At 42.4% G+C, this 22,939-nt stretch overlaps 1 protein-coding gene across 1 annotated transcript in view; it reads right to left on the reverse strand.

Moving 5' to 3' along the window:
* Nucleotides 1-22,939, reverse strand: part of LOC135903414 (PAX3- and PAX7-binding protein 1) — a 40,407-nt gene that overhangs the window by 11,854 nt on the left and 5,614 nt on the right. The window contains exons 3-12 of the mRNA XM_065433734.1: nucleotides 22,578-22,683; nucleotides 21,712-21,820; nucleotides 20,775-20,890; nucleotides 17,805-17,896; nucleotides 16,165-16,295; nucleotides 15,366-15,555; nucleotides 13,209-13,329; nucleotides 10,938-11,025; nucleotides 5,425-5,558; nucleotides 4,041-4,240 (exon numbers count right to left, since the gene is read on the reverse strand). Coding sequence (XP_065289806.1) covers nucleotides 4,041-4,240; nucleotides 5,425-5,558; nucleotides 10,938-11,025; nucleotides 13,209-13,329; nucleotides 15,366-15,555; nucleotides 16,165-16,295; nucleotides 17,805-17,896; nucleotides 20,775-20,890; nucleotides 21,712-21,820; nucleotides 22,578-22,683 — 1,287 coding nt within the window. The remainder of the gene's footprint in view (nucleotides 1-4,040; nucleotides 4,241-5,424; nucleotides 5,559-10,937; nucleotides 11,026-13,208; nucleotides 13,330-15,365; nucleotides 15,556-16,164; nucleotides 16,296-17,804; nucleotides 17,897-20,774; nucleotides 20,891-21,711; nucleotides 21,821-22,577; nucleotides 22,684-22,939) is intronic.

Raw genomic sequence — 22,939 nt, forward strand, 5'->3', positions numbered from 1 at the left:
GCTCTGGCTAACCACTCCTTTCGCAATATACACCACACGACCTCTACCTTTTATATGAGCAAAATCAAGATGATAACACATCTCCCATCTCACAGTTTTCAGCACATGTGCTCCCTCTCTAAATTTAAGCATGATTTCTATTCAGCAGGGTAGAAACCTTGCTCTACCAAAATATTCTTCCCTTCTGCACTGAATAAATGAACAGTTTCCCCTAGCATCATAATATCATTATGTTAGTCTGATGATACAAAGTCAAAAACTCTAAATGCTTTTCAGTAATTTTAAGGTAGTGAAGTAGTAAGGTAGCACACTCACCGAACTGGCTCACACTGAATCAAATGGAAATGCCACAGTGTTATAACAAGCTGGCAGCCAGAAAATTTGGCAAGCTGCACCTTGTCCATCCTTAAACCCAGATATTGCTTTCTTTATACTTTTATTGGGGCCATTCCTTGCCACACACCAGACACTGAGTTCAAACATCCCCAATCTCTTTCTAAAAAATTGCAATTGCTCTCGTTATTGTAACAGGTGTTTCCGCAAAGTATTTTGACTACAAAAATTTTGGGGGAACTTTCGGTAGTTTACTATTCAGCCCAGCATGTCTCAAAACAACATTTTAGGGCAACTTAGAGGAAAACTTTGTGACTATCATTAAATCGTGACTAGTTTTACATTGAGAGGTTGGAGAGTTGGTTATGAGGGACACCATAGTGAATGGCTCTGGGTTAGTCATGATCATGGTGGAAGAATAGACAGGTGTGTCAACGACACCCAAAAACCAGTTCTTTCCGTGTTCGTAGTTTCTGCTTCTTCCACTAAGGGTGCTACAGAATAGGGGGCACAATTTTTCAGAATGGAAGTGTGGAACTGTATGGCGCAATTACCGCCAGTACGTATAAAAACGAGGAAAAATTTCAACAGAACGAAAACATTGAATTTAAACAACCACAATCATAGTAATAAGCACTGTTCAGGTTGAATGCAAATTTGTTAATTTCTCTGCTTAAAGGGCCCCTCACCAGGCCCCCTAGCAAATTTTGGTTATACGCTGAAAGTTGTTACGTGTCCTCTAGAGAGCATTCTGCCACAAAAATTTTTCAAGTCAGCTCATTGATAGCCAAGATAAAAATATTTCAGTGCCGCGAACCCACGATTTCAGCAGGCAGGCTCCACTGCATAGCGAGACTCCCTCTCCACTCGCCCTGTCTAGCCTTCGCAAGCGAATTCTTTTCCCTGCCTTCTACCATGCCGGACCTCGAGGATTGCGTGACACATACGTCACAGGCCGTGCCTTCACTTTTTTTTTTCGCTTTTTCTTTTCTTTTTTTTTTTCTTTCCAGCACTACGCATTTCCGCTAACGGCATCGCGTGCGAGCTGTTGTCTCATTTGCGCAGCGCACGATTTTGTGCGCTGTACACAAGGAAACATGACTAGTGGTCTAGTTCAGTGCTACACGAATACTGAGGCATAACAAGTGGGTCGCAGAGCATAATCATGCACTGGAGCACGGTAGAAAATGGCATAGTTTCGGTACCTACGCATGTGACCGTACGACCGTGGGAACAAGCAGACGAAGCAGAAGTACATCTCTCTTGCTTCAGTGCGAAGCAAAAAACACGCAGACATTCCATTTGTGTGTTTTATTATTTCTCTAAACTTCAATTCGTCAATTCAAGCAACAGATCACACAAATAAGAGATGGTGTCTTGAATAATTCTCGAAGTCATGTGTCACCATAAGCGACGTCACACTGCAGACTCGATTACCTAGGCGCAGGGACGCGATTACGTTATCCTCTGGCTTGGAGAGCGGCGGCCACGAGAAGGAAAAATGGCATTCGGTTTGAAATTTTAGATCTTTCCGTGGCGCATAGCGATGTAATACTTTGCAGACACAATCGTTATCACACAATGTATGCTCTGCACTTGTCAGCTCAAAATGGCCAGACCTGGTGAGGGGCCCTTTAGGTGATTACTGGAGAGCCCCAAATAAATAACTTCAGGGGGTACTAGGCTACGGTTTGAGACTTTTGCTATACGGATTGCTTCACGGTCGCATGCGGGATGAAGCACAGAAAGGCAGCTTCCGAGCAATTCATGGTCATGCTCGCAAATTAGCTCTTTGAGTTGCATTTCTCATTCTTATTGACATGGAACTTACGCTTTTTTTTTACTGATAAACTTCTTGCAATGCTGGAGAGTGACAGAGAACGTACAGATCAACCACCATGGTATATGCTTGAATTAATAAATTGCACGGATTGTTCAAAATGCATGCACTAGAGGAATAAAAGAGCAAGTGGGCCGTTCTTCAGGTTATGCACACAAAGCGAGGAACCACGACTTGCTGAGTGCAGCAATATTCGCACTTATTAGCACGCATGCTAACCTTGCCCACTGCTGCTAACCGCATAATTTACTTTTATTATTGGTTGTTCTAATCTAGAGTATCTTAAGGTTACCCTATTCTAATTTGTTATTTATGCAAAGTAGTGCCCACCTAGTCTACTGAATGTTAACATTGGGGCATTGGGACAGCTGGGGCACAAATGAAGAAAATGCAAGTACATGACTGTACAGACATTTCCTAATGGGAAATAAATGTCTGCATGATGCACACGATAGCAAGAATAATGCTAGAACGATTGTTCATGACCAAAATAATGTGTAAAAAGGAGCTGCACTCCCAAATCAGAAAAATTGAGGCTTCTCGTACATGCGATAGGACGTTCCGAAAGTAAGTTTTGTCATTTATTTTCACACGAAAACTTTATTGCAAAAAATAAGAAAAAAAACCACCATGGCATCATAAACGATATGCCTTGCACTATTTTTCCGCATAGTCGCCACCAACATTGAGACATTTGTCTCGTAGCTTGCAATCAGTTTGAAGAAACAACTGTGGTAAAACTCAGTGCCCTGCGATGCAAGGAATTGTCCCACAGCCTGATCCACTTCAGCATTGTTTTGGGAGTGACGTCCAGAGAGTGCGGCTCTCAATGCAAGGAGCAGGTGCCCATTCATGCCAGATAACAGCACCAACTTCTATTGGTGACCACATTGTCAGCACACATCTGTCTGCCATTGTGATTTGTACTCGAATAACCTCAGGCACGCTGGTCTACAGCTACTCTTTCTTCCTTGGCACTCTGCACGTGTGCCATTCCACCTTCGGCAACGCTCCTTCCGTCGTTGAACCAGCAATGGGCATGGATTGTTATGGTGATTGTTTGTTTCACCTGGTGTACCACCTCCTCTTTAAAAAAAAAAAGTTTGAAACTTACTTTTGGAACATCCCTTGTACAAAAATGTGCTCACGGCACCAACTTCTCAGTACATCTCTATTGCTACCACCATGTTAATGCACAATCGAGACTACCGTGCAGCAATTTTCACCCGAGACATGACACAAGCACGTCTCAACAAGCACTGGCAGAAAACTTGCTGAAAAACACCAACAAGGACACTGTCCCTATGATGAATGACCGCAATGTAAATCAAGATCCAAGAGCGAGCTCGGTAGATAGTTTCTAGTTGCATACTATTCAATTTTTATTCGCAAATGGCACGAGAAACAGTAACACAGAATTGGCAAGAGCTAGCAGAGCCACAGAAAATGTAACACTGCACATTATAAGGCCCTTTTTCAGTGAAATACGCAAGCGCAGGACCTCACGTCGCTAGCAGACAGCAGAATATGATGACCCCAATACTGCAGCACTCCTGCCGGTGAAAGAAGGAAGTGTTAACATAGTTGTCAGTTCGCTCTGCAGACAGACAGCGTCGTTGAGACATCTGTCTATCCTTTCACTGTGATCTTGACGAAGTGAACGTCAATTAAAGCACACAACGGTTCTGCATTTCACCTCCTTCAGATTAAGGCCTCAGTGGCAAGAAATCAAAACCACAACCATGTGCTCAACAGCAGAATGGCATAGCTACAGAGCCGCTGTGGCAAGTCTTCATTAAGTTCCTACCCCCTTTGTTCAACCCCGTCAACAACATCACAGCCTGCCTGGCAATACACACTGTCCTACCTCAATGGGATTCCAAGCAACCATCTGCAGTCGCACAAAGGGCACCAGCAGCTTGACCAAGCACAAGGGAATGTAGGCCTGCTCGTAAGATTCACCAAAGTCCTGCTTCCAGCGTTCAAACTTCTGCTTCAGGGAAGCCACGTTGCTGAAGTGCTCCGTCACATCTTCAAAGACGTGCCGTGCATCATCCAGGATAAGCTCTGCAATCCCATGCACACTAATCAGCTGCTTCAAGGAGACTGATAAGGCTAGCATTGTGCCATACTATGCTGCAGTTGGTTTCTGAGAGAGCATTTTGTCAAGTTGGTGAGCAGAACTAATATTTGATAACTATGCCAGTATGGCGACTGTGCTGGCCTGAGCTAACTGAGTTCATGCCAACAATGCACAAAGGCACAATGTCCTTGAACACCTCCCACTGGCAATATAGTGAAGCTGACCTCGGTTCCAGAAGTGCTGTGATAGATAACTCTGATCCCGCAGAAGGACTATGGCTGAGCAACATAATACAACTCCACCTTCGCACTGGTGCAGGGAGTGCACAGCGAACATAACACACTGCAATTCTGCAGCTAAATAAGTGAACATATGCAAAAATATTTATACACAAAATGACAGTGCATGGTGGCCACGTTTATATCATCCCACTGTCCTCTCTTCATCAAAGAACTGGGAATTCCACTCATTGCATACTTCGCCAAGTAGCTCAACTGAAGCTTCTAAGAAATTGATCATAATTTACAAACACACAAAGGGTCCATGTAAATGTTCTGTAGTTAAATAGTTCACTCATGAAAGGAAGGCTCTTTGGCCCCCTCCAGGGGAAGGGGTAATGCAGTAAACTTCTGGTGAGAGAAAAAACACAAAATAGACAAACACCACACAGTACAAGCTCTTCACTCAAGACAAATTTGTTCAGTGGTATGAGAAAATAAAGAAGTCCTGAGCATGCATGACACAGCAAAAATGAGCTCTGTGACATAAGTTTCAAACTCAGAGGAGAAAACTTGCTTTGAAAAGAAGTTCATAATTGGCCCATCAAAATATTTTTGTTGTTGTTGTTTAGCGTAACCTACCCACTCCTTTCTAAATAAATATTAAAAATGTGAGCTCTCAGTCATGCAATGTGACCATTGCTTGACTCTTGCACATATCCACCCTTTATTCAAGCTAATGCTGTTGCTTGAAGATGTCAGTTTCTTCCAAGATAGGATAAAAATGACACACCTGTGTGTGTCCCAAGTGGTATTGGTCGTTTGCTATTTATTTTTTTGTTGTTGTTGTACATTGCAAAACAAAGATGAATGTTGACCAACTAGCCCATGTTACACTTGTTAAAAAAAAAAAATGTTTTGCAGTGCCCAGAGCACAAACCAGCACTCACCTCGCTCCTTGTCAAAGGCCAGCCTGTCGGCATCAGGCTGCTCATCATCCGTGGACATGCCATCATGATGCGCCAAATTCCGCTGCTGTGCCAAGCCTTGCTGCTGAGCCTCACGGGCTTTGCGTCTGCGCACTCTGCAAAGTGCAGACCATGTTACTCAGGCATTGCGACACATGAAGACACAGACAAGACGAGCACAATGAAACCTCATTAACATAAGGGAAGGTTTACATCGGGCAAACTAGGTGCTGTGTGAATGAATGTGCATGGGATCATCAGCTGATGAGCAAGAACAATGAAGTGGCTAATTTGCCAGCCTCACATTGGGAACAGAGGAACTGTCTGTGCAAGCAACTCTTCAATATTGCTATACTGCTGATCCTTCCTGGGAGCATTCGGTAGGACCTTTACATGTGCTTATGTGGCAGTATTTTCCATTGCCTGTCTGTGCGAGGATACTGCATTGGTACAGTTCACCTCCGTTAATTCAACCTGATGGTACCGTAGAGGACTGATTAAATTATTCAGCGGGGCGCATTGAACAACAAAAGAAAGAACTGTCAAGCAACACCACTGATTCATTTGCGAGTATTTGTTCGATTCTAACACACCCTCAAATCAAATTCGCACCTGCTTTCTATGTGTTCGAAGTATAAAACTAACATAGAGGTAACATTAAACCTCCTAAACAAAGTAGAAGTGTAACACACACTTTATTTTTTAGCAAGCAAAATGGGCAGCGTTGCACAGTGGCAGCCGGTATTCTAATGTAGGTATCGCCAAATGGCTTTGAAAAGTCAGCGTTGCTACGGTACAGCCGTGTGATGCGGCAAAGCATACAAATGCGGTTTTTTTGGTTCAATTTCCCTGGAATAAAAAAAATTAAAAAGGTGCAAGTTAGAACTGGGTTAATACCATAATCAGACATTGTGAGACACCATTACACATTGAAAATGTTCCTGGGGCAGGTAGAAAGTAGGCTTTTTCTATGGGAGATGATGTGTGTTTAATGCATTCATTGTCCACTAAGCTCCGCCAGGACCGACAGTGCTGGTAAAGAGTTTACTACTGGGGTCACCACAGGGGTCAGGCATGTGCACACTGTCTGGTCAAGTTCAAATTATCTGGCAAAAGCCATTTTTAAGGCTGGAAGTTTGGGCCCATCGAAATGCATGGGCACCGGTCAGGAACTTCGGCCAAGAACGAATTAACTGAAAAATCAAATTACTGGAGTCAAATTAATAAAAGTCCACTGCATATCTAATATGTCGTGAAGTAGTTATTAAACTCGGGTGGTAGATTGCACTTGTCCCATCTACGCTAACATATCTGAATTGCCTAATCTGGTCATGTACACTGACGATACGAATATATTTTTTTCATCCCCCTCCTTGTCCCAAATGGAGGCTACGGCAAATGCATATTTAAGAAAGCTACATAACTGGTTATTGACCAATAGGCTAAGCCTTAATTTATCAAAGACAAACTTCATTATTTTTCATCCAATCAATACTGTAGAGAGTATCACTCTGAAAGGTTGTCTACGAGCATACTGAACTAAAGCGAGTTTCAAACCAGAAATTTTTTGGCGTTTGGTTCAATGAGAATCTTACTTGCAATATTCACGCCACCACATTAATGTCTGATCTAAGTAAAACAGTCGGTTGTTTGTATAGGATATCTCATTTGTTGCCCCCCTGGTTAAAGATATCCATGCATTACGCACTCCTGTACTCAAGGTTATCATACTGTATTCTTGGTTGGGGAACTACAATGTCCAACCTTAAACTAATTTCAATTCAGAAAAGCACTTTGCGTGCTATTGAGGGGTTTCATGGCAGACATTCAGATTTACCTACGTCACCGCTACAGTAAAACCTCATTATTCAGCCCCCGTTAATTCGGAAATTCGGTTAATTCGGACGCACCGTCTGGTCCCGTCAAACATGTACATAACCCTACGGCACGAAACTCCCATTAATTCGGATATATTCGGTCGTACTTCGGTTAATTCGGGCAGTTTGTGGAGCTCAGAGGCACATGAGGCATATAGGATCAGGTGACACTTGGCGGTGTTCAAATCGCACCGCCAGCGATGGCATCTCTGATTTGCGTGCGCCGATCTCAACGGCCATGCTTGCATGTTCTGGAAGTGCCGAAAGGCCGGAAGTAGGTAAAGGCCGCCATGTTTATTTTATTGCTACATAATAGACAAACCTACATCTCAAAAAACATGGCGACAATGACGTACTTCTGGCTTTGCAGTCGCTTTTTGCGCTTGGCACTACCTCTGCATCGCTATGGTTATCGGCACGGTAGTTATTGGTCTATGCTAGCACCCCTAATCTATACATACATGCTTTTTTTCTTTGTACACAAGTATTGCTGTCTGCCATTTTCGACTTTGTCTTTTGTTTGTGCAGTTGTGTGGTTATGGAGTTGTGCGGTTATTTTTTGTTGTCGTTTTTATCGTGTTTATCAGTTTGCGTCAGGTGCATGTGCAAGGATGGCAGAACTTTTTTTTGGGTGTGTGTGTGTTAAATTTTGTTTGCGCTTTTCTTTTTTCCAATTATACTTTGTTTTTCCTTGACATCGTGTGTACACTGTCACTTCGTTGCCCGCGCCGCGCAAGCCGTGCCACCACATTCTCTCGTGCCCCACCGAAGCGGGCAAAGTGTGAGGTGAAGGGTGAAGGTTTTGGAGTGAAAGCATAAATATTGAAAGCAGTGAAGGCAGGGGTGCCTCGGCAGGTCATAATGAATAAATTCAACGTGAAGAGAAGCACGTTCAGCACATATGTGAAAAATGAAGTGGAGATTCTTCAGGCGTACGACAGCAACAAGTTCGCTGACAACAGGAAGAGACTGTGAATGGCAGCGCAACTGAAACTTGAAGAAGCATTGTTAAAGGGACACTAAAGAGAAAAATTATTTCTTCTGCATCAGTAAAGTACCTTTCTACGACGCCAAAAACACCACTCTTACCATGATAAGACGCCTGCTAAGCCAGAAAAAGCGAAAAAACGAAAGACGGGTAGCGACGCCTCCTTGATGTTCCCGCACCTGCTTGCTGTGACGTCATGGATTTTGATGGCACCTTCTAGGGCCTATTTAATTATATAGCATTACAGACTGACTACATTGTATTCTAATGGAACCGAATATTAAACATGGCAAGTTTCGTGAACCTTTACTCAGCCAACGCAGCCCAAAAGCGAAAACATTACTTTGGAATCCCTGACGTCAGACTGACATACCGGCATTGAGGTTTCGGCGGGGAATTCAAATACTGATACTTCGACCTTCATATTATTATCTAATGATCAAACTATTATCTTGAAATGACTGCCTGCAGGGTTCTCAAACAAAGCTTTATTAGCCTAAACTGATTTATTGTTTCGCTTTAGTGTCCCTTTAAGATGAATTGCCGATTCGTGCGATGCACAGCTGACTGAGTGGCCCCCTTATCTGTGCGCAGGCCGAAAAGTAAGCGCTGAAGCTCAGCCTCGAAGACTTCAAGGCTTCGGAAGGCTGGATCGACTGATTCAAGAAAAGACACGGCCTGGTCTTCTGAAGCATGTGCGGCGAGAAAGGGGCTGTGAATGAAGGTGTTGTCGAAGATTGGAGGGCCGAATTACCCGCACGCCCAGCCGATTTTGATACGACATTTTTAATGCAGATGAGACGGCCCTCTTCGACAAAGCCCTGCCGGATAAAACTGTCACATTTAAGGGAGACCCTTGCGTTGGCGGTAAACGAAGCAAGGACAGAATAACAGTTTTTTTGGCTGCCAACATGACTGGCATGGAGCGGCTACTGCCGTTGATAATCAGCAAAGCAGAAAAGCCGAGATGCTTCAAAAGCATAAAGAAACTTCCCATAGACTATCGCTCGAATCGTGTCGGGGCTGACAAACATGCTGCTGCTTTTTTTGCCGCCTAACACAACGGCATACAGAAGACAAGTGCTTGAGTGCATGCTGCTCTGTATGGAGGCAAAGAAAAAATATGATGTAACTCTGCTCAGTGCAGTGCACATGGGGGGGCATAGGTGGAGCAACTCGGCTCCTGCAGTAATTGCGAACTGCTTCCTGACACAGCGGCTTTCTCTGTGACGGTGATTCTTTGGAAGCCGAAGATGCGGATGCGGATACCAAAACGCCGAGGAAGATGACAGTCACTTCGACAGACTTCTGCCTCCGGACGTCCCGCTGGATGAATATACAACCACATTGATAGTGACGTTGCCTTTGCCGGTCGCCTCAATGACGGCGAAATACTGGATGTACTAGGCAACGAAGAGCCCGACTCTGATAGCGAAAATGCGCCTGTCAAGGATGCATGTGAAGTGCTGTGCTGCATTGCTAAAGAGGCCGATGATGCCCTTAATGTTTTGGAGGATATCTGTGTCAATTCTCCCGACAGTGTGCGCGGACTGCACCGCCTACAAGAACTCCGAAAAATTGTGCTTTCTGCGCAAATTTCTCGCATGCAACAAGCAACAATAACCAGTTATTTCATGAAGTAAAGGTATGCTGATGTTTTAGGCATTTTTTGAGTTATTATTGTCGAAACCTCATTAATTCACTAATTAAACCTCATAAATAAATAAATAAATAAATAAAATTCAACATTCAATTAAGTCGGACATTTTCTCCGGTCCCGTGAAATCTGAATTAACAGGGTTTTACTGTACTTCAGAAACGTGGCATCGTTAAAGTAAAAGAAGTATGTAATTTCTGTCTACTTAAGTACATCCATCAGTCATAAATTGTTCTTTTCTTGTTCAGATAATTTCAGCAGCCGATATGCTTTCCGGATGAAACATAAGCTTGTTCCAATCACACACACCAATTACGGCAAGCAAACACTAAGCTACCAAATTCCTACGGTAATAAATCAATTCCCTTTTGAAACTGAATATTACCTTTCACAAAAATGTTTTAAATCTACAATAAAAAAATACCTATTGGAACAAACGGAATGAGATATTTATTTAGTCAACAGACTTTGTATTTATTTGTATTTATTGTACTGCCTCTGAGATGTTTTTTCTTTAACGCACATGTTGCAAGCTTTGTAATATTGTTTCTGTGTTTTTCGACTGACATTTTTATGTTTGTAAAAAAAATGATGTATCTTTATACCGCTTATACGATAATTGTGTCGCAATTTATTCTTTTTGAGTACAAATTTCATGCATGTTAACTGAATGCGTTACACAGCTTGAGAAATTTATTGTGAATTTGTGGTGAAGTGCTCGTGCGCAATGCCAGGTGTTCTATGGGTGACCAGGAACTTGTCAGGCTCTTGCCTTTTGTTTTGGCGCCCTCTTTTCGTTGAAGAGAAATAAACGTTCACTTTCACTTACATCTTTCTTGCATGGTGTGTGTTTTTATGCAGTTGATCTGGTTAACAGAAGTACACTAACTAGCCCACCAAGTTGTCCTTGTAAATGCACTAGCAATAACAGCACACCCTTGTGAAATGTGATCCAAAGAAAAAGAAAGCCTACCTGCGGCCCTCTCGCTCAGCAGCCCGCCAACTGCGCTGTTGGCTGCCTCGATTGTTAGGCTCCACGGGCAGTCCCCGCAAACCCTTCACTAAAAATAGGAAGTAAAAAAATAACACAAGTTACAATGACTCATTTATTCCCATCACTCAATCACTGCAGACAGCAATTGTACGCAAAACTGTCTCTGACAATCCTTCGGCACACTTTTTCCTGATTTGCCAAGTAATCTTTCAAGCTTATGTTGTATCCAACTCAATTCTTTGCAATGGCTGAGTAACATTGTTCACTGTATCCCATACACACACTATCTACATCAAGCAAGTGCCCAGTCAAACCCAGTCGTAGTGAACATGGATAGAACAAATTTTACTATGCACCGAACAAAAGGAAATCAGCTATAAAAATACATCCAAATTTATACCATATAATAAACTGCACATCTCATACATTGAACTACTTGCACCTATGATTGCCACCAGAATGTGCCTGTGGCTGGCTCCCCGCAAGGCATATTAGCAGAGCGGCAAAGGCGCACGCCGGAACACAAGCCAACACAAAATTGAAGAAAGCCAGTTTTCCCAGGAAGGATGGCGGGATTGACAAAAGGTCACTGATAAAGCTTGCTTGCAATTCAGCAGTGATTGTCAGTTGGCTCGCCGAGGAGTTCAACATGCAGTAAAGCTGCATCCGCTTGCTCTGACCATCCGTCAATGCAGGCAAAGTTGGAGCAGCAAAGTCAGAAGTGCAAGCAAAAATTACTGTTCTTTGCGGAAAGTAGCTGAATTTCTTGAGATTAATTTTTTTTTTTTTTCACGCACTGAGTGCCATCTTCTATACTGTATACATTAATATCTTGCATACAGTGAACATGTATCCAAAATTTGTAATATGCAGGTTCAACTATATTGAGCTCTATCAGAGACAGTGAAGCCTTGATATAACAAAATTTTTTATATAACGAAGTACATGTATTTAGGTTTTTATAACTTCTTGTCCATAAAACACCATGGATATTGAACCTCAGTATAAATAAGTGATAAATGGTCTGAATATAATTAAATTCACTGCCCTTGCAAAAGAATATCAAGTCAACAAATGGAAACATCCGCAGATGCAGATGGTCAAATGGTTTAATTACATATGGCTGCTTGCAAACGCACTTCTCAAAACGCACGCCGCGAGACTAAGAGCGACTGACAAAGCAGAGCAGCATGATGTTCCGTATAAAGTCCAACTATGATAAGATCCTATCGCAGTCCGCGTGTTGTATGCTTTAGGTAGGAGTGAAAACATGCAAGGGTGAGCCGAGAAGAATGGCGGCTTGATGAGTGCCATCTTCCCACACAAGCCAGGAAAAAGTGGGAGGGGGAGGAGAAGAGCGAGCTCGTGGTAACACGACCAAGAGTGCACAAGGGCACGCTTGATCTGCTTGGAGCACATGTTTGATTTAGGCCATCATTTGTTCTGATGCTCTAAATGCAAATAGCAGAAAGAAGTACAAGGGGAAACAATTTGGACACATAGAAAGTGTGCATACGTTTAATTCAGGGCATGTTAGAATCAGGAAAATACTGCGACATGAATCAGCAGTGTGCTTTTTGGCATCTTGTTTAATTTGGCCCGCCAAATAATTCGATAAATTTAACCAGTTTCATCAGGGTTGAATTAATAATAGTTGATTGCATAATTGCAGGAGTAAGCACTGGAATAATGCAATGAAACAGGGCCAAATACAATCGTATTACCAACCACAAATGTTACCACACCAATTTGCCCAGCTGTCCCTACATTTAGCACTGGGGTAGCCAAGGTGCACAGCACAGAAAGAAAGTGCATTACAGCAGCTGCGCCATAGCCTTTTGTGTTTTTGTAATGTCATGTGATGGCTAAGTGACAGCCAAACCTTAGGTCACTTGGGGGAGTCACTTTCCAAACACTTTGTCATAGTTTAAGAGGTTCAATTATTGTCATGTCAACTTTCTTTTGAAGTACATCATGCAGAAACAAAGGAGTGAGCATGAAGCAACAGCAGCACCTGGTAAAAGTAGTTCATCCTCCATCAACAGCAGTGACAGAAAAAATGTAGTAGGCTATGGCTGCACATACCAATGCAAACTGTGTCTCTCAATCCCAGGATGCATGCCTAGGCTGTAGGGGTATTAAGCTTTATTCAGCTCCCATGGTCCGCAAAGCTTTTGCCTCATCTATCATACACGTATGCATTCCCTGAAGAAAGAGAGTGGGACAACTGACGATTTTAAAGAACGCCACCTGCAAGGTTGCATTCTTCAGCCTGGTCTTTTATGTCCTGGTGCCGACGCTGTACAAGCTTCTCACTGCGCTGACAAAACAGCGACATCATGCGTCCCTCCAGGGCCAAGATCACGGGTGTCTGCAACAAGTAATTAAGGGTCACAATCAGCCAATGCACCAAACTCTTTTCTGTGTGCATCGCCAGCCAAACACTTCACCTCAGTTTTACTGCAATAAATACCAGACGTGACTGACATAAAAGGGCCCTATAGACCAACATTCAAGTTATGCTAGTAAAGTATTGTTTAAGAAACTCTTTTCTGTGTGCATCACCAGCCAAACACTTCAGCTCAGTTTTATCGCAATGAATGACCAGAACCACATACCAGACGTAACTGACATAAGAGAGCCCTATAGACCAACATTAATGCGAATTATGCTAGTATTGTTTAAAAGGAGATGCTCTTCAAAACAACTTCTCTTTGATTATTTTTGCAAGATATTTGAAAATATTGCCATTCATAGAGTATATTATATAGATTTTAAATATGTAATTAGTTCTCGTGTAGCTGCTATATTTTTTAGGTATGTCCTAAACAACGGCAAAATCTAATGAATTTTGCAGGCACTTTCTTGTGTATAAAATTTTGACAAAAAGCATCGTGATGTAGCTTATTTAGCTTGCTGTAGACCGCAGACTACCAATATTTATCCAAACAGCATGTACAATTACTGGAGCATAAGAAAAAGAAATTATTACACTTTAAGCATTTTTTTACACAATCCCATGAAATATAACCTGGTACTTTCGCAACTACTGCTGAGGGATGTTGCAATTTCAAGTAGATATCATCATATCAAAGAAGCAAATTGCCAATTTTACAAACTTCATTATACTGTTAAAACTAAATATAACAAAGTCGCTAAAATCGGCAGTTCGCTTCATTATGTGAAATTCCGTTCTATTGAAATTCATCCTCTTATGCAAATGTATACAGTCGCCGATCGATTTTTCTAACACGGAAAGGGGTGGCAGAATTTTCCGAATCATCAGGCAATAAAAAAAGCAAATTTGAATGGAAAAATAATTCATTTTGATAAATTTATGAGTCCGCGACAAATGATGCGGTTTCATGCCACATGCATCGATATCTTCTCGGTGGTACGAATTAAGCCAAGACAGCCCCGCTTTCGCCTGCTTCACCCCGTGGCTGATGACGTTGTCCGCACTGGGACGACACTATCAGGAAAAGCGCCGGCAGAGAGAAGTGAATGCTTCGTCTGCCTCTTGCTCCAACAGGTCACTGAAACTCGTGATCATGCAGCCTTCGATACTAAAAGCACAGTAAGACAGTTTATATGGTGCCATGCCGTCTTGGCATACCCACTCTTCGCACACGTAGCAGATTACCTCTAAAGCAGGGTGTGCGGCTGTGTATAAGCTCAGCCACGCTTACAGCCGTGCACAGCCACGGCCAAGACACGTGCTAGAAATCGAGCTGTACGCCAACTTAACCTCCACTAAGCCCCCACCCACCCCCTCGCGTGCACTTGATAACATAATCGTAAGCTGACTCCCCTCCCTTTCTTTGCCTTTGCTAGCGCGGGCAGGCGGCACTCGCGAAGCCACCATCTTTCTTGTCTCACTTTCGCACACTTTCACTCACACCTAAAAGCACACAGTGTACGGGGCACAATACGATGTTATCACACTTGAACTTTATACGGAACATGAAGTGGCTCCATTTTGGTGGTTGCTCTTGTCGCATTGCGCGCAGCTTGCGATTTCAGAGGTGCATTTGCAAACAGCCACTTGTAATTCCATAATTTAATGACCTGCGTCTGCGGAAGTTTGTATTTATTGTCCCGGCATTGCTCTGCTGCAGCAGTGAAATTTAGTTATATTGAAATCACATGCAAATGCACTTCGTTATACTGAGCTTTTAAATGCATGGTGTTCTATGGACAAGAGACTATCAAAAGCTAAATACTTCATTATATCAAGAATTTCGTAACAATATTTAAGCTCAGTATATCGAGGTTTAACTATTTGGAACATTACAGTAATTGGCGAGTTGTACAGCCTAGTAATCATGTAACATTACCTATCCGCGCTGTCTATGTCACTGGGTCTCAGAGTACGAATGAATAAGATCACTATAGGTGCCCACCCACCTTGGCATCAAGGCATTCAATAAGATCAGCAGCATATGACTGCATCTCCTGGAAGAAGCGGAAGTTTGTTTCCAACTGTGGCTGCTCCTCACGAAGCTGCGCAGAGGCTTCTGCTGACACCTCCAGGTCAGTCAGCGCCTGCGTTTTCTGCCGCCGATGCAGAGCCAGCATTTCACGGACTGTATTGAGCCTGGAAGTGCAACCACACATTTTCAAACCTTGGCACAAGAAACAGAATTGCTGCCAATCTCTCTTCCGAAATACTGTGGTTTATTTTATACAAGTTCTTGTGCAAATGAATCACTAAAAAGTCCACAATCCACTCCAAATGCTAAGCATAGCAGCAGCGATAGCTGCAACCCCTTATCAACCCTTATGCATTTTGCAATAAGCTTGTGATAACCTCATGACAGGCATGTGATTAACGCGTGCATGCCGAGCAACACCATTGCACCTTATGCAAAAGCCTGGCTGGCTGATTTCGATTACACTAATATTGCCTTTAACAGTGACAGTCCATAACAGCTATCACTGCCTGTACTACATTAACAAAGAAAGCGAAGCTTTCTCATATCAGAACTGCAAGTATGAAACTCTATGAGAATACTAGTAGAATTACTCCTAGGTACTGTATGGAGTGCAGAACCAGGTGAAAAATATGAACTGCTCTAAATGTGCAGGATATATGTGCAATAAGTGGACAACAGAGTTCTTGCTCCTTGCCTGGTTTGTTCTATTTGATTTTCTTGTACGTGCAAATGTGGCCACAAGAAACAAAATTTCTGACAGGGCCCCTCACCGATCTGTGATCCGCTCAAGGACAGCCTGCGAGCTGAGGTTCTGCCGGTCCTGGATTAACACAGGGACCGGCTGCTCTGTGAAGTATGCCGGCACAATGCAGGGTTCCTCTGGTGTCGGGACTGCTGCAACCTGCACACATTTACGCCAGCACCTTAACACACTGTTGGACACATCAAAGACAATGTGGCATGGCATCGAGCTAATTGAGGGTGTGTTCATCCCAAATGAAACATGTTGCATCTGTCTTTCTTCGTGCTGCTTTATTCATATTCACATGCATGATGAATGGATGAAGCTTTCTGTTTTTGCGTTGTTTTTTACGTGCGCGTGGGCATCTTATACTGAAGAAATGCAAGAGGTAGTTTATTTTCTGCCCTCCTATCGTGGCCATCTTATTCAACCGTACACTTGACCCCTAAGTAAGTGACCACCAAGTGAAAATTCATTGCCCAAGGCATAAATGGTAATGAGAAGGCATTGCAAGTCTTACAGTACTAAAGAAATTTTCTCTCGTCACACTTTCTCCTTGCTCAAGCTCTCATAACGGTTCTATTGATATCAACCGAGCTGCATCTAGGCAACTACCAGAAGTTAAGAATTATGTCATTGTGGTGGTTACGGGACAGCTGAGAAAATTGACGCGAGGTGTCTTTCTTTTTTTAACTTTTTTATGGAACCTGCACCTGCCATCTTGATAAGAACTGCATTAAAGTGCTACTGAAACAGATAGCAATTATTCAGATAAGTGGTGATCAGACTGAAAAACATGCACACACATACAAAGTTAATCATTTGTTTCTGTAAAGTAAAAAGTTCGGGCTTACCTAGATATAAGTTGAAGATCAACTTGTATTCCATTACAGCATGAAACAGGAAGATTAGAACCAAGGTGGCAATTGCATTCTGGGGTATTAAGTTCCAAAATCATAATTTGATCATGAGGCAAACCATAGTGTGGGGACTCCGGATTAATTTTGACCACCAGGACATCTTTGACGTGCCCCCAATGCACGAGACATGGGCCTTCTTGCATATTGCCCCCTTCAAATATCGGCCGTTACAGCCGAGATTTGATCCCGCGGCCTTATGGTTAGCAGCGCAACACCAAAAAAGCTAAGCCACCGGGACAGGTATCTTGAAAAGTGAATTACAACACTTAGTGACACCTGCAGTTCCTTTAGCAAAGGAACAAGCAACTACTTTGTTGTGCAGCTTCGGAACAAGAATATCTCCGCAGGTTCTAGTTCTCATTAAACGAAAGCAATGATTGGGGGTTCTAGCTCCGTACAGGCTAATTTATTCTAAATGTAAATACTATGTTGGGCCAGCAGCTAGGTGCTCAGTAGGATGAAAACAGAGACCTAAGCAGCCTTATTTATGGTATTCCTTCACAATACACTTCTAAATTATAAATTTTGAGTCATTTTAATTCAAACAGCATTAAAGAGTTTTAAAACTTGGCATTTAAAATGTTAGTTTCGCCTAAGACAACTCAAAATGTGATAAGAACATTTACGACACGTCTTTTTCCTTGCAGATGAGACCTGCAGAAGTGCTAGTGGTTCAAACACTGCCCTGTGTCGCAGAACATTATAAATTTGAGCCAATATAACATAACTAATGAGGATCTGCACTTACTGGTGCAGTGCTGACGCCCTTCTTCATCTGCTCCTGCTCCCAGCGCTCCAACTCGGCAACATCCTCACGAGCCACTTCGTCACCACTTTGCTCTGCAAAGGTAGCAGTCGTTACCACAGTTTTACCATCCTTACAAAAGCGCTACTGCAGCAAAGGAAAGCCAATTGATCTGACCGGAATGTTGAACTGGAAAGTTTTTCTATTCCAGTTCAGCATAAAGATTCAGTTCCAGTTCAACTCCAGAGCAAGCAAATAACAGTTCAAACCGGTTAGAACCAGTTTATGTTCTTTACATAACCTAAGGATAATTAAAGGGAAACAGCTTTAATGTATTTTGTTCAAAAACTCAAGAGTTCTTTAATACTAAAAGAAAATGCAGCTGATCCAACGAGTTAAAATCTATATACAGCGAAGCTTTATGTGAGTGTATTATAATGAGTTTAAAAATGAATACATGCGCGCAGGCACGCACACGCATGCACACACACGCACACAGAAGCACGGCCAAACAGAAATTATACCGAGCCTTATGTGAAACGGAGTCACTTACTACTTGCAAACACGATGGACACCTCGAACGGCAGTACGCGCATACATACAAAGCACAATTAAAATACATTCTATCTGCAAGAAGCATTTACTTCGTGCATTTACTTCGTGTGCAGCCACGGATGCGCAAAGGTGAGCTTCCTGGGGTTTTTTTTTTTTTCTTTTTTCTATCCCTTGCACGGCCAGCACCGCCACGGCCGTGGAGGCAAGTGCCATCCGGTGGTAGCACAAGGAACCCAGCGGCGCATACTGGGCGCATGCCCTGCTGTGATTGGTTGGCCTATTCGGCAAGAGAACAGCCAGGCCACAGCCACGGTCATGAAACCCGGCAAGGTTCGCTAAGAAAAGCTTCGCTTTTAAAAAGACGTTCATGCTGTTCTTCAGGGCAGAAGTATCTTTTTAATATCACATTGTGTAGGCTCACCTAGAAAGCGATATGTGACAAACAATATGTCATTTCTATAGTAATTACTTCAGTTGACACCAGCTAAGAACTATTCTTATCAGGGATTATATATAGGTTTCCCGTCACCAGAGAAGTGTTTGACATTCACCAATTACTAAGATGCCTGCCTCTCAATATGACAAGTTGAGAACCGCACTGTGGCACTGCTTCATCTAAAATGACAGCAAGTTTGAGTGCATTTACAAATGAGGTAGCATGGTTGAGCGAAAAGTCCAGAAATGCATGGATGAAAAGTTTCAGATTAGGTGGCCAATGTGAGCCAGAAACCATTTTAGAGCACAGCTCTTAAGCTGCCTGTTTTTGCGTTAAGCATCAGCGTGCCTCAAAGCATTATACCTCGTAACCGAGTGAACGAGCACAGGCAAAAGATAAAAACAAACGTGAAGCGCAGTGGTAGATGAAAGAAGAGCATGCGAGAAGAAGCGGAGGGAAAATGGCCTGTGCATATGCTGAATTGCCGGCGACCGCGGCATCCACCGCCGTGTGGGAAATTTCATCTGTGCTTACGATGGGGGGGGGGGGGGCAGGCAGAGCTATGCTTGTCTGCGGCATAAGCTGCCGAGGTCAGTCCACGGTACCAGCGTGTGTGACCTGTATCACTGCTCCTGCAAGGGGCGATGGCGAGCAGCTACGAGTAAGGCTCAATGGGACGCTCCCTTGGGTGCTGTCACCGCTGGCACTGGTGGCATGATTTCCCCGCGACGAAGGGCCGCTCTTGTCGTTGATGGAACCAAAGCGTGAGAAGAAAAGTGTAGAGCCACACAAGACGATGGCTACAATAAGGCACCAGACTAGCATGTATCGTATGTATTGAAACAAAGTGCGCTACTCACAACGTTCCTTTCCTAATATAAACTATGTACTAATATAATTATAGTACAAAATATTGACATGGGAAATCAAAACACGTATAGTGCTGCACTCAAATTTCATATTAGGGAGTATTTTAATCATCAGTGAATTTTATTTTTTCTTCTTTTCAGTTTTGTTCCAGGATGAAATAAAAAGAAATAGTAACATTCGGTTTTAGTTCCGACATGCAAAAATAATGTTTCTTTCCTTTTCGGTTCAGTTGCAGTTTGATCCACTAAATGCGAAAGCATTAAATTCAAAAGGTGCAGCGCAACGAGGACAGACACAAAGAAACACAAAGCCACATCACAGCACTTGTGATGTAGTTTTGTGTTTCTTTGTGTCTGTCTCAGTAATGCTGCACCTTTTGAATAGCTAGGAACTAACTCGGCTAAATCAAAGTTTTAATTCAAGTAATATTGTCCCCCTCCCTCCCCCCATATTTTTTTGCACAATCATATCCGCTAACAATCACCTTTAGTTTGCTTTGCAGAATGAGAATACTGGAAATAATACAATGCGTAAACCATTCGTGGTACATACGTTGACTACTCCCCATTGCAGCTGCCCAGTGACTATAGCATTTTGCTGCTAAGTCCAAGGTCGCAGGTTCAATTCCAAGCTGTAGCCGCCATATTTTGATGAAAGCAAAATTCAAAAAACAAACCGCTTGAGTGTACAGGTTTAGGTTTACATTAAGGAACGCTATGTTGTGAAAGTTAACTTAGAGACCTCCACTACAGCATCTCTCATAACCTCAGTCTTTCCTTTGACCATTAAAATTAATAAATAAATTGAGCAAGCAATCAATTGATTGATCGGTTGGATCAATCAATCAGTCGTACATTCGCAACTGCTCCACTGAAGTCAGCCACTAGCGGAAAATTCAGTGCTGAAGCACAAGAACAAGCTGTAAAAATGATGACGCACAAGTCATTTATTCTGCTCCTAAATTAACAAGCCCACATGTTCACAATTGTCATGCTGCAATGCATATATGCATTGCACATGCATGCACGCATCTTTGCAGATACATAGTGTGATCCACTGAAGACAAAACTGACCTCAAAAGCTAACAGTAACAAAGGTGCACACATACTGACCTTCCTGCGCTTGAATAAGCGCCTCCCTGGCACGCTGCTTCTCTATGGCAGCTGTGTTCACTGTAAAGTTGATGCGACCCTCCTCGTCTTCACTCTGGTCTTCCTCCTCACCAGCACTGCATGCAGTTCATAGGATATTGCCACACCTCAGCAACATACAGTGCTGCTTTGTGACTGAGCAGAACAAGCTGTGCAGGTGCAAACGAAAGCTGTGGCTGTCAACAGACTCTGTTTACAAAGGTTTATCGACTGAGAATCATTACAAAATGCATGCTCATTGTGTGGGCACTATGTAATAAAACTCTTAACGTGTCAGCATTGGCGTTCCTAATCAAGAAATTGTGACAGAACATTTTCAACCGGTCTTTTATTTTTTCTGTCCTTAAATGAAGTTGCAAGCCCTCTAAAACCTGGAAAAGAATACTTGCAAATATCAGGGGACACTAAACAATTTACTGTAATATTTGTTTCTATGAATTAGTAGTTTCAGTTTTGGCACCCTGTAAGTGGATACTTCACGACCTCGTGACACATTGGCCTGCTTCATTTCTGCAATTGCTACAGCACTCATGTTTAAATATTTTTTATAAGAATTTCATTTTATAAGAATTCATTTCCACAATGATAGCATATTTTGCTTTGTGTCATGACACTCAATATTATTGATGACACCAGATGTGGCATTTTGAGACCAACTTAAGTATTAAATTAGTATCTTGAAAGTCTTCACACTCATTAGGAGCCATCCTTTTATGCTCAAGAAGTATATCCTAGAGTTTCTAAAGCTTCAAAAATAAGCATCAGTACCCCTTTATAATTTAGCTATTTTCTCTATTTTGTGGAATTAGCATGATTGAAATGCAAATGTGACACTAGCAATGTGAGCTTTGATAATCCACATGAGGCTTCTTTAAATTATGGCATGGCATTAGCTCACCGTCCTTTTTGGTCCTCCTGCTCCAAGGGAATAAAGTCACCCATCTCGCGCGCCATTTGTCTTCGCTTTTTCAAAGCATAGATAGTAGCCGCATCGGGAATCACACCACCTGCCATCAAGAATAGCAACAACATACTTTTATCCACAATCTGCAAGCATGATCAACACAATGCACAATCAGGTGTCAGTGAAGAATGACTAATGCACTTTCCATCACAGACTTGACAAATGCTTCGCCAAGCTATTTAGTATAACTCAGCAGAATTGACTACTGCAACTAGTTTGCTAAAGTCAACCAAACCATTTTGCTTGCATTTAGCACGCCACGTAAGTTCCTGGCAAACTCATTTTCATGTATCTTCATCTTCCACGATCACTGTGGTCATAACATTTCTTATGAAAAACAGCTAATTTAATGCTGCAGTTCTATGGCAACTGGTTCATTCCTAATAGACAGCGTCGTTAGGCAACAATTATGAGAGAACAACATGGACACATTTAAGACAATGAAATAAATAGTAAAAGTTGTCTCATGGTGTTCAAATAATCACCAATACCATGAAAGTTGAACACGAACTTATCAATCTCAGCTTTGAGTAATGGTGGCTCGGATCAATTTCATCAGACATGTTCAGTAACAGGGGCTTTAGACAACACTTTAGTTAAGTGTGATACACCACAAACCATGCAAGCTAATCTACATATACAACTATTCCACACAAATGCAAAATGTACAGGCAGTAGACAATTTTTAACACAATGATTTTTTCAGAGCACCTTTTCATCGGTAGCACACGCATTGCATACACCATAAGTGAAAGAGGACGAAGGTATCAAGGAAAGTATGATACAGAACGAAGCCCTACTTTGGATGACATTTCTGAGACGCCGATACTGAGGTCCCTCTCCTTCCTCCTCTTCCTCACTCTCAGATCCCTTGATTTCTTCAGAGTTGAGGATCTTGAATGTGTTCTAAATCACAGCAAGCAAAGAATATTGAAAAGTGCAGTGAATTACATAATTATAATAAGTGTTTGTAAAGAATGCATGATTCTTCTCAACTTTATGTGTACTGTCCATCAGACGCAACATTTTTGGGGGAGAATGAGATTCAGTTGCTACAGTACCTGCTTATTTAGTGACATGTCTTATGCACCTGTTCTGGGTATACATGTTGGTAGTGGGTAGCAGTGAATCATTTACATCACAGAAGCAGTTAAGTCAGGCA

This window comes from Dermacentor albipictus, chromosome 5 (genome assembly GCF_038994185.2).
Source record: "Dermacentor albipictus isolate Rhodes 1998 colony chromosome 5, USDA_Dalb.pri_finalv2, whole genome shotgun sequence".
NCBI lineage: Eukaryota > Metazoa > Arthropoda > Arachnida > Ixodida > Ixodidae > Dermacentor > Dermacentor albipictus.